At 58.2% G+C, this 11,752-nt stretch overlaps 1 protein-coding gene across 3 annotated transcripts in view; it reads right to left on the minus strand.

The window, feature by feature from the left end:
- Window positions 1–2,046: 2,046 nt before the first annotated feature.
- CERCAM (cerebral endothelial cell adhesion molecule) overlaps window positions 2,047–11,752 on the minus strand; it is a 10,495-nt gene continuing 789 nt past the window's right edge. Inside the window, exons 2-14 of one of the 3 annotated variants that reach the window (XM_035015702.1) lie at window positions 11,009–11,080; window positions 10,717–10,827; window positions 10,426–10,543; window positions 9,742–9,876; window positions 9,431–9,635; window positions 7,521–7,640; window positions 7,115–7,191; window positions 6,907–7,013; window positions 5,917–6,049; window positions 4,110–4,237; window positions 3,732–3,935; window positions 3,097–3,343; window positions 2,047–2,605 (exon numbers count right to left, since the gene is read on the minus strand). In XM_035015702.1, coding sequence (XP_034871593.1) covers window positions 3,097–3,343; window positions 3,732–3,935; window positions 4,110–4,237; window positions 5,917–6,049; window positions 6,907–7,013; window positions 7,115–7,191; window positions 7,521–7,640; window positions 9,431–9,635; window positions 9,742–9,876; window positions 10,426–10,543; window positions 10,717–10,827; window positions 11,009–11,080 — 1,657 coding nt within the window. In that variant the 3' untranslated portion in view covers window positions 2,047–2,605. Of the gene's footprint in view, window positions 2,606–3,096; window positions 3,344–3,731; window positions 3,936–4,109; window positions 4,238–5,253; window positions 5,748–5,916; window positions 6,050–6,906; window positions 7,014–7,114; window positions 7,192–7,520; window positions 7,641–9,430; window positions 9,636–9,741; window positions 9,877–10,425; window positions 10,544–10,716; window positions 10,828–11,008; window positions 11,081–11,752 lie in introns of those variants that run through there. The other 2 variants (XM_035015703.1, XM_035015704.1) reach the window with 2 other exon arrangements.

The raw sequence follows: 11,752 nt of genomic DNA on the forward strand, positions 1-11,752 counted from the left end.
CGGTGGGATTGACCATGGCTGGGCAGCGCGGGAAGGCTCTGGGTGGCGGGGTCAGCATCTGCAAAGCTTCCTGTCCTGCTCTAGAAATTCTGTCGGCTCTGCCTTCTCACCGCCCCGCTGCCAGCAAACACCCTGGTCTGGGGCACTGTTGTGTCTCATCTGGATGATTACAATGGGTTCCTAACTTCTCTCCTTCTCTCTCCCCTGGGCCAACCTACAGTTTATTCTCAGTACTGTAGCCAGGGTGCTCATGTTAAAATAACAGATGAAGGGTGCCTGGGTGGCTCAGTTGGTTGAGCGACTGCCTTCAGCTCAGGTCATGATCCCAGAGTCCTGGGATCGAGTCCCGCATCGGGCTCCCTGCTCTGCGGGGAGCCTGCTTCTCCCTCTCCCACTCCCCCTGCTTGTGTTCCCTCTCTCGCTGTGTCTCTCTCTGTCAAATAAATAAATAAAAAATCTTAAAAAAAAAAAAATAACAGATGAAGTCATTTCTCGGCCTCAAACCTTCTGGGGGCTCCCCGTTCCAGAGTAAAAGACAGAATGTCCTTCAAGGCCCTCGTTGCTCTGGCCCTGACCTTGGCTCCATCATCTATCTCCAGGCCCTCCAGGCCTTGCTCACTCGGCTCCAGCCACACTGGCCTCCTTGCTGTCTTTTGAACCTGCCAGTCCTGCTCCTGCCTCAGGACCTTTGCATGTGCTGTTCCATTGGTCTGGAATGGGCTTCCTTCAGTTATCCCCACAGCCTGCCCCCTCACCTCCGAGTCTTTGTTCAGATGTTAACTTCTCAAACCATACTTGATGTCTCCTTCCTCATTTGGCTCTATAGCACCTACCACTCTAATATTTGCTTATTTATTTCTGTCTCCCTCCCTCCTAGAATGTCAGCTGCACCAGGTCAGGGATTTGGGGGGCACTTTTATTCACTGCTGTATCCCTAATGCCTAAACCTGGCCCATAGGACGGGCTCAATAAATGGTTGTTTTAATGAGTGAAGGGGACACCGGAAGCCTAGAGAGAAGGGACTTGCTCAAGGTCATCACCATCTGGAATCAATGGCTCTTCACTCTTGGAACTAACAAAGCACCCGTCCAATAGCTTTGCCCCAAAGTCCTTCTCCCAGCCATGCCAGGTCCCGAGACCAAAGCCAGGCCAGCTGGACCTCATCCCCAGGACAGAAGCAAGGGATAGCCCAGCCTCAGGGGGTGCCTGTCCGACTCTACCAGGACCCTGGTGCTTGTGCAACCAAGTCAAGGGGCTGCCCTGGGAGGGGGCTCCTCTGAAGAAGGAAGCCTAGACATGGCAGTGCCACAGCCTTGTGCTGGTGGAGGCCAAGGCCAGGAGCCACCTCCCTACCCCCTCCAGCTGCCTGAGTTCGGGCATTGGAGACAGTAGCTGGGCCCAGAAGCCGAACCCTATGGAGGGGGGATGGAGAGGGAAGACCAGCAGTTCCCCAGCAAGAGAGCTGGAGAACCTGGAGCTGCTGTAGGTAGCCGGCCAGCACAAGGGGCTCATTCCAAATGCCCCAGGCTCCCTTTCCCCTTGCGGGCCCACACCAGCAGAGGGCACCCAGGCCCACAAGGTCCATGTTCTGCTTTTCTTTCACACGGGTTAGGGCCAGATGGGAGCCTTGCATCCATCTACCCCGTCTCTCTCCAGGGAAGGGTTGCACCCTCACAAGTGAAGATTCAAAGAGGAGGAGGCTCAGCAGCCCTGGGTCCGGGCCCACGCTACCCAGCAAGGTGAGGCTGGTGATGCCCAGGACAGGCCCAGTAGGTGAGCATTTATGGTGGGCTGGGCTCCGGGCCAGGCCATTCTATACCCACCCAGCCCCTGACATGCTTCTCTTCCTCGTAAACTTCACCACCAAGCGGACCAAGACCCAGGGAGGGATGGCATCCATCCGAGATCACCTAGCAAGGAGATGGTGATGCCAGGTTGGCCTGACTCCTCCCCCAGGCTGCCCTCCCCTCTCTGTCTCTCCAAGGGCTCATCCATAGATCAGGAACCCTTCCCTCCCAGACCTCATGACACACAAAGAGGCTTGTCCAGGAGTTAAAAATATAAAGCGCAAATACCAGCTGGCTTTTACTGAGGGCTTACTATGTGCTGGGCACCAGGTCTGCCAGGGCCCTCCTCCCACCTCCCTGCACTTCCCAGTGGCCAGGGGGAGAGGATGGGCCCAGGCAGCTGAGACCCAGGTCGAGTGGGGAGGGGGCTGAGGTGGAGGTAGAAGGTGGTGGAGGGGCCCCAGCAGTTGGGTCCGCGGAGAGGGCAGGGCTCCTGGTGTCTGTCCAGCTTGAAACCAAAGGCTGAGGAGCCCCCCCTCCTTCCCTCCACCCCAGGCCCTGAGTCAGGCCGGGCAGGGTGAGAGGGCCTGTGAGCTCTGCCTTTTCTCTACATGACCTTCAGGGAAGGGGACCCATCTCAGAGTGGTTTCTCCTGAAGCAAGATGGGGCCAGAGGGCAGAGTGGCCATGCCTAAGGTGACAGTTGGGTCTCTGTGTGGTCTGTGGCTCTTGGTGGTGGTTCCTGCAGCTATTTCCAACTCTCCTCCCTGGCCAGCTACAGCCTGCTCCTGGGTGTTCCTCTGGAGTCATCGCCTGGCCCTGGTGGGACAGAACAGGCAAGAGAGAAAGAGAAAGAACTAGAGCTGGATATCCAGAGGCATCCGACAGAAAAAGAGACAGGGTGTCTGGGTGGCTCAGTCAGTTAAGCGTCTGCCTTCGGCTCAGGCCATGAATCCAGGGTCCTGGGATCGAGCCCCACATCGGGCTCCCTGCTCAGCTCTGCTTCTCCCTCTCCCTCTGCCCCTCCCCTCTGCTCATGCTCTCTCTCTCAAATAAATAAAATCTTAAAAAAAAGAAAAGAAAAGAAAAAGACACAGAGAAGTTCCGAGAGACACAGATAGGCAGAGGGAGAGAAAGAAAGCTTGAGATAGAGAAATGCAGGGAGCCATCGAGACTGCAGAGCAGAGCCAGAGAGAGGGAGGGAAGAAGGCAGGCTGAGAAGGGGACAGGAGAGACCCAGACCCAGCCTAGCAGGGGAGAGCAAACCGAGGCGCGCGGGGCTGGGGTCCTCTTCCCAGGCCCGCCCTCACCTAGAGCTCAGCCCGGGGCTGGAGGCTGTGCCCACTGCTGCCAGCCAGGTCCAGGCGGGGGCCACGCAGGGTCTTGTGAGAGCCACTCCAGCTGATGATGCGGCCGCTGTCATCGTCCCAGGGCGAGGATGTCTCCGTGTCGCTGAGCCACTCAGCGTCCCCTGCATAGTGGGTGGGGGCAGCGAGCAAGGGCCGGGCGGAGAAGGCACGCAGGTCTCTCGGCCAGAAGTGCGCCTTGTACTGCTCACTATGAGGCAGGGGGAAGGCTCAGGAGGGCTGAGGTGGGTCCCGCCAGCCACACCGCATGCCCGCCTGGAGCCGGGCACCTCACCTGCCCAAAGCACCTCACCTCACCGCCCTCCCCTTCAAGACTGCACAACAAACTCAAGAAGCAGGGTCTCTATTCTCCCCACTTTCCAGACGGGAAAACTGAGGCTCACAACAGGGACGTGGCTTGACTAAGAACCACACGGGCAGCCCAGAATTCACACCTAGGTTGGTCTGACTCCAGGGCCAGGCTGGGCTACTCCTTGGCGACCTTGAAGAAGTGACTCAGCCTCAGTCTTCCCGGCTGCCCTCGCCGAGGTGGGCTCCCCGGATGAGCTGACCCTGCCCGGCCCCCATCTGAGACTCACTTGGGGTGCCGGTCAAACATGATGGGCAGGAACTCGTCCACAGGCAGCATTCGGCGCAGGGGCTGGGAGGCCAGCAGCTTGCGAGCACCTGCCAGGCTCAAGACATAGGCCAGGGTCCAGTAGGAGTATCCGGCCACCACCAGATGTGGCAGCCCGTCCACGGCGGCCTCCTCCTCGGGGTTCACCTGCTTCCGGCCCAAGTAGCTGCGGGTGACAGCAAGGGCAACCAGGAGTCACGGCAGGTCCTGGGGTGTCCGAGGACCCCTTCCCCGATCACAGGCCAGGCTCAGGGGCAGGACTGGCCAGGCTCCCAGCAGGAGAAGGCAGAGCCCCAGAGCCCCCCGACCCCGCACCATCCCGCAGGTGCAGGCTGCCTACATTAGGTCCCATGGCAACTTCTCTGCCTCCACCTCCTCCATCAGCTGCTCCAGTCGCCCCCTGAAGTTGCTCTCAAAGCGCACGTCGTCCTCAAACACCAGGACCTGGGCCAGGCCCCTGGCAACCACCTGCAATAATGGGGCAGGGTGGGGGGAGCGACACATAACACGGGGGGAGGCTCTTTAGATTCAGGCGGTCCCCTTCCACCTGCCTGACAGACTCTCCCTGGCCTCCATTATATGGCAAAGGCTCAGCCCTGGCCACGTCACTCAGCTGTTCCAAAGCCTGCTGGGGCTCCCACCGCCTGGGGACTGAAGTCCCAACATCTGGCTCTGGCAGTCAAGGTCCTCCAGGCCCCCAGTCCAGCTCTCCAAGTAGACTCTGATGGCAATCATAACCTTTGCTGCGTTCACTGAGTGCAGCCATATCCCTGGGACCCTCGGGAGGCAGGACGCACGATGTCCCCGTCCTGGACTCCAGGCCCAGCTCCTCACTTGGCCTCCTAAGCTGTCCTCAAGGAAGCTGGGCTGGCTGGAGGTGGGGGAAGATCCCAGCCCCCACGATCCCTAAGAGAAAGTTATTTTTTTTTTTTTAAGATTTTATTTGTTTATTTGACAGAGAGAGACACAGCGAGAGAAGGAATACAAGCAGGGGGAGTGAAAGAGGGAGATGCAGGCTTCCCGCAGAGCAGGGAGCCCGATGTGGGGCTTGATCCCAGGACCCTGGGATCACGACCTGAGCCGAAGGCAGACGCTCAATGACTGAGCCACCCAGGCGCCCCTAGAGAAAGTTATTTTTGTAACTTCTGGAAATGTGAAAAGAACGTGAAATCAGCTTAGTAAACGGTGAAATGGAAGTTATCCTTCAACCTGTTCAGGGACCGTAGAAGATGGGGCGCCTGGCTGGCTCAGTCGGTTAAGGGTCTGCCTTCGGCTCAGGTCATGATCCCGGGGTCCTGGGATCGAGCCCCGCATCCAGCTCCCTGCTCAGCGGGAGCCTGTTTCTCCCTCTCCCTCTGCCTGCAGCTCTGCCTGCTTATGCTCTCTCTCTCTCTGTCTGTCAAGTAAATAAATAAAATCTTTAAAAAAAAAAAAAAGGAACAGTAGAAGATAAACAGAAATATAAGCTCACGTGCTTATATTTTGGTTATGGTGGAAAATAAAAACAAGGAGTGGGTCTGGGTGCTGCCTCTTGGAGGGGGTGCCTGCCCCTTGGACGCCAGTCCCCTGGTCCCTCCTGCAGGGGCCAGGCAGTGACCTCTCATTGGCGCTCACCTGCCCCCCCAGCTCTAAGCTGAGGCTCCTGGGCCAAGCCCCAGGCTTTCCTTCTTCCCCCCGAAAACACAGATCCAGTCTGCCTCAGAGCCTTTGCCCCACCGTTTTCCTCTGTCCGGAAGGCTCTTCTCGCTGCCCCTCGGTGGTGAGGCCCACCCTGGCCCCATACCAGGCCAGGAATGCAGGCCAGTCCACACTCCAGGACAGTCTGTACATCTCCCCTCCACGGCTAGCTTGCTTCTTCCCGATTTCTGTGCCCTGTCCTGGTCCCTGAGCCCCGGAAGGGCAAGAGGGGCCTCTTCCTTGTTCCCCTCTGTATTTTCAGCAACAGATCTCCCAGCACACAGGATGCGCTCCGTAGAGACTACGGAATGAATACGGCACAGGGTTGAATGCATAGGAGGTTTAAAGCCGCCGGCCAGGTCTTCCTCAGTATATGCATTCACCCACTGGTTCCCCTGGGCGCTGAGCACAGAGCAGCGAATAGGGTGCCCCCCCCGCCACAGCTCTCCCTGCGGGGGCGGCGTCCTCACCTCCTCCCAGATGGAGTAGTGGCTGAGGAAACAGCCCACCTCGCCCTTGGTCAGTGTGCGGCCCGAGTAGGGGTCCTGGTAGCCAGGGAGCAGGTCCACGCCGAGGCTCCTCATGATACTGGCGTTGAGTGTCCTGAGGGAGACGGGTATCATGGGGCGAGGGGTGCCTGGCCTGTGGCTGCTGGGGGCAGTCACACTGGAGTTTAATTTAAAGGTGTCAACCTCGTTACTGCTTCATGTGGCCTGAAGATGTTGTGATAACCCAGGGAACCAGAGCCACCTAAGGCCGGGGTGACCCTTGAGGGAGGGAATAGAAGCATGGGGAGATGGGAAGCAGCCTGAGGGGCATGCTCCCCAGAATGAACATGGGGGGACACGGCATCTGCTTCTCGGGCAAAGGCCCGAGGAGAGGATGGACATCCTGCTGTCGAAAGGGCTGGGGGCACAAGGGGCCAACAGCTGTGGGCAAGCACAGCCATGTGACCTCTGGTTCCCCAGGGCTACAGGACTGGCCCCCACCCCCACCCCCACCCATCAGGACCCTAAGTCCAAGACAGAGAAGAGTAAGCCTGATAATAATAAAGACACCTAACCTTTGGAATACTTCCTCTGTGTCGGGCCCTGGCTAAGTCCTCACTGAGCCCTTAGAAGTCCTAAGAGGAAGGCACAATTAACTGCCATTCACACAGCAGGGCTGGGAGGTGGCGGTGACTTGCCAGAGGTCACCCAGCTGGTAAGTGGCAGAGCTGGAACGCAAGCCTAGGGGCTCCAGATTCTGGGCCTTAACCGCCGTGCTCTCCTCCCTCCGGTAGGTCCTGTTTCCGTCTGCCCTGGGGCTCTCTAAGACAGAATCACTCAGGCCCTGTTTGATAACCCCCTGGAACAGCAAACTCATTCCACTCATTTGTCTGCTCTTCCCAATCCCAGGGGGCTCCAGTGGGCCACACTGCTCCCCTAGCTGCCCAGGGCCCCGCCCCCGGGGAGCCTCACCGGCCGTCCACAGCATCCACCACCCGCCCAGAAATCTCCATCTCCCAGAGCGAGCTTAGCATGCGCTCACGGCGGTCGGGCCGGCGGGCCAGGCTGATGACAAACACCTAGAGGAGGCAGGGAAGGTGGGTGCGGGAGGGGTGGGTGTAGCGGGAGGGGAGAGCCCACCCACTTCCTGACCCCAATTCTGCAGGCTGAGGGAACTTACCTCATCAAACCCCAACTTGCTGGGTCTCTTTGGGGGCCGGGACACATGCGCTGAGGCCCACATGGGGGGCCCGTCCACTGCAGAGGGAAGTACCCCCCATCATGAATCCCTACGGACTCTTGTCAGCAGTGACCCTGGAGTCCCAGCCCCGCCCCCGCCTTGCCCCCTTGGAACACCCAGGAGGAAGGGCCGTCAGAGATCATAGGATCCACCTGCTTCCATCATAGAGATGGGGACACTGAGGCTCAGCAGGGAAAAGGGCTTGCCCAGAGTCAGGGAGTAAGTTAGAGGTTGAGGCTGGGACCCCGAGCCCACTGCCCAGTCAGGTCCGGGGCCTGGGAGAAGGGGCACAGGGGGTGGGAGGCTAGCGTGGCAGCAGGCTAGTGACCTGGCTCCCAGCCCTCACCTAGTGCTTCCAAGATCAGGTGGATGAAGTTGACCCTCTCATCCTCCAGCCCCTGGTGGGATTTCACAGGCACGTTCATGTACCCGTAACGGTGTTCATTGCACACGTGGACCGTAACCCCTGTGGAGAGAGACCGAGTGAGTGCTGGAGCAGGGGGGCAGGGCTCTTGGAACCCAGGGCAGGCATCCTCTCTGGGACTCAGTGTCCCCCCTGTGGGGTTGGAGGGAGAAAAGGCTTGACTCAAACAATATCTAAGGGACCTTTCTAGCTGAGATGGCTTATGCTGGTCTAGAGCACCAGCTGGGTGCTGGGGGAGGGTGGTGAGCAGGACACAGCCCTGTCCCTGGGGGATCATGGGGAGGCAGGAGAAAGCAAACTCCCATCTGACCAAGCCTTCGGGACAGTCCATTGCTCCACCCGCTAAAGCTCCCCACCTCCTGGCCTCGCCGCCCCGCCTGAATCCTGCACCATCACCTCATGCCCAGACCCCTATGAGCGACGCCACACTCTCTCCTGCCTCCACCCGCCAACCAGAGTGGCCTTTTCTACTTCTTCAATATTTGTCACCTTTACTGCAATTACTTCTTTCCCCTTTATCTCCTATAGACTGTGAACTCTTTTGAGTGGCAGGCGCACAGAATCCGCTTAAAAGTCAACCCCACGCCCAGTATGGGGCACAAGCCTGCGCCAGCGTGGGGACTCAGTAGCTGGGTGCTGGAAGCCTGAATGACGGGGACGAAACCCCCTGCAAACTGCTGACCAGTTAACAGCGGCTGACACCCGAAGTAGTGATAGCAATGACAAAAACACGGGAACGCTTCTGCTTCTTCTCATGGATCCTCCATGGGTTTGTTTTTCCTTCACTCGCCTTTTGCACTTGATACGATTTTTTTTGCCTTGCACGTCTGCAGCAGACTCCACCAACACCTCTTGCACGAAAAAGCCAATGACATGTCCCCCTCTGGCCACTGTGGGCACACTGCTTGCTCAGGTGCAGTGCTCCTGGGTTACATCGTCACTTCTCCTTCTCCCTGAATTGGCCTGTGCAGTCCTCTCAAGATCCTTTTCCCAACACCGGGCGTCTCTGTGTCACTCTCATCTCTGACTCTTCCTCAGGACTGGATTTATCCCGGCAGAGCCCAAACACTTTGCGGTAATTTTCATCTTAAAAATAATGCCAACACCCGAGTGTTCTTTTCAGTGTGCAAAGCCAATCGCGTGATCCTCTGATGGCTGCCCAGTGTTGTCAGGCTAAAGACCAGATGCTTGCCGTCAGGTCCACACAGGCTGGCCCCAGCCCACCTTTCCTGCCTCAGTCTCTGCCATGCCTCCCTTCACTTATTATGCTCCCGTCACCTGCCTTCTTATGTTGCCTGCTACCACAGGGCCTTTGCACCTGCTGGTCCTGTTGCCTGAAATGCTCTTTCTTGCTCTTGTTAATGCTTTCCCATACTTCAGATCTCAGCCTCAAAGTTCACACCCTCCAGGAAGCCTTCCTTGCCCAGACTACTCTGGCCTAAGCTCCCTGAGCACGCAGAATCAAGAAGCATTCCTTCCTGTCATGGCTGTGATTGGACATTGATTTGTGTGATCCTTGGACTGACTGGACTGGAAGTTCCAGGAGGGCAGAGACCGCCTGACTTTACTCACCACTGTCTCCCCAGTACCTGGCACGCACATGGTGGGTCCTCCATAAATATTTGCCTAATGAAGGCATACGTGAAAGTGCCATGATGGGGAGCCAGAAGGACATCTAACCTCCCAGGGCCACGGGCTCAAGAAAGGCTACGACCCAAACAGGAGTTTAACAGGATGGATGGGAGACTGGGGAAGGGCGTGCAAAGCAGAGGGAACAGCATATGCGAAGACCTAGAGGCCTCCAGGGTTGCTCACGGAGAGCCGGTCCTCACCAGCGGCCTGGCAGGCATAGGCGAAGACGATGATATCGTCGAAGGGCCAGGTGTAGTTGGGATGAGGGGGGTAGAAGGCAAGCTGGGCTGCCCCCTTAGCCCGCAAGGACACCAGGAAGGTGGAATGGACCATGGGGACCTGGAAGCAGCCCCGGCGCTGGCGGTTCTTGGTGGGGAAGTAATCTGCTGTGCGTCGGTAGTAGCCCTGGGGAAAGGGGTTGCTCTGAACTATGATGGGGCCCCTCCATCCCCAGAGCACTGCCTCCCTTGCCATGGCCCACAGACCCTGAGGCCTCCGTCCCCAGCCTTACCTGGGGCGTGATCCCACACCAGAAATTGGAGTAGTAGGTCTGGGAGTCCAGCATCGGGGCCACCACGGGCAGCCCCTGCTCTATCAGAAGCCTCAGCGTCTGGTTGTTGGTCAGAATGTTGTCTGTATCTGCAAACTTTTGGGAGGGGGTGTCACAGACCCCAGCCTTATTTGGGTTGTACCCCCAAGGAGTCACTGAGTGGGATCCCTCTAGATTGCCAGAGACCCTGCATGTCTCCCAGGATCCAATGGCATCCCGTTAGAGAGTTCTAACCTATAAACCAATAGGTGTATTTCTGGACCAAAGATCTCGTCTGGAGCAATGGCTCTGGGATCAGGTCCAGAGATTCGACCTGAGTTGCTGATCTAAGAGCTTTATTCTAGATCTGACTTAGGGAGTAGGGCCAAAGACCTACGCTGAGTTCTAGTCTGGGGAACCAAGCCCAGTTTATACTCCGGGCTCTAGCCCAGGAACCTAGGCTCAGTATACACCCAGTAATCTGTCTCATGGATCCAGGCTTCACAGCTAATCTGAGCTCAAGCATAGGGATCCAAGCTCAATATCCAGTCTGGATTCTGACCCAGGTTGCTAGCTGAAGGGTCCAGCCTACAGGTAGTTAAGTCACACCGAGATTGCTGTCAGGGACAGATATCACCACCTGTGGGAAACCCCATCCTTTCTTACCAGGATGTAGTCAGCCCCCCAGTCCCTAGCAAAGGTCAGGGCTTCCTGTTTCAACTCCATCAGAAACTGGTGCCTTTCTCTGGTCCAGTGCTTGGGCCCCTCTTCGTCTGGGTAGGACCTGAGAGGGTAAAGAGATGAGAAGTTCGCCAGGGGCAGATGCCCGCGGTCCCCCTGGCGGCAGGGCAGTGGAGAGAGCCCTGGCCTGGAGGTGGGGGTTTGTGGCTGTCCCTTTTCTTCCCTGGGTGGCAGCTGTTGGCCCTCTTCCCAAGAACCCTTCCCTCCAGTCACCACCTGGGCTCCCCCTCGGGCCTCCAGACCACAGCCGCGTAGTGGTCACCCACAGCCACCAGCCACTCCTGCAGCATCTGCGTGGTGTTGTCCGTGTTGTGGTCCGTGGCACACCTGGGGACGTGGGAGGAAGAAGGGTGAGGGGGCCCCGCCACCGAAGGGCCAGACCCCGAGGCAGCATTGACCCCTGGAGCACCAACCCCTCCGAGGCTGGACGCTTGGGCGCTACAAGGGGAGGAGATGTGCTCCAGAGTCAGGCAAGCACCCCGGGCCCCGGCACAGGTCTGGGACCCACCGTGTGACCTCAGGCGAGTCCCAAGCATCTCTGGGCTTCACTTTTTCCCTCTGGAACCAGAAGCTGGCCTGCCTGGCTCATGGGCCGAGACCCCAGAACATGAACGCATTTGAAAGACAAAGTATGTCAGCTTTGAGGACCGCACCTGCCACATGTCCTGGCCACCCTCCTTCCTTACCAGGAGACCACAGGTCCGCGCCTCCCCCTGAGTCAGGACGGGACAGAAGAGCTGCTGCTTCCCTCTGCCCGAAAATCCTAGTAAGGACCAAACCCTCCTCCGAACATCCCTGAGAAGTGCTGATGCGCCTGAGCTCCAAGGCCACGGAGCATAACCTCTCCCCTGCGGAGGGGGCTCCCCAGATGGGGTGGGGGGGTGTGCAGAGGGCTTAGCCAAGATCCCAAGTTTTAGGTGATGCTGCCCCTTTAAGCCAATTCCCCAGAAGTGAAGACTAACTACGTGTCAAGTCTCCTAGGGGTGGGAACTAACTAACTCAGACTGTGGTAATTGTGGGCAGCCTCCCCAGGCCCCAGCTCCACCCTCAGCGCAACTTTGGTGTGCCTTGGGGGGTAGTTTGTCAATTCTCTCCAGTTTATCCCCAACCTCAGCCTGGGACTCCTCCCTGTTCTGGCTTCCACACACTGGGGCCCCCCTGATTCCAGTGAGCCCTGTGGGGGTGCCTGGGGGAGAGACTCTAGGGAAGGGGCTCTCTGCCCTGGGCTGGCGGGACCCAGACCCTCCACAGA

Source organism: Mirounga leonina, unplaced genomic scaffold (genome assembly GCF_011800145.1).
Source record: "Mirounga leonina isolate KUSES-001 unplaced genomic scaffold, KU_Mleo_1.0 Mir_170, whole genome shotgun sequence".
NCBI classification, from domain to species: domain Eukaryota; kingdom Metazoa; phylum Chordata; class Mammalia; order Carnivora; family Phocidae; genus Mirounga; species Mirounga leonina.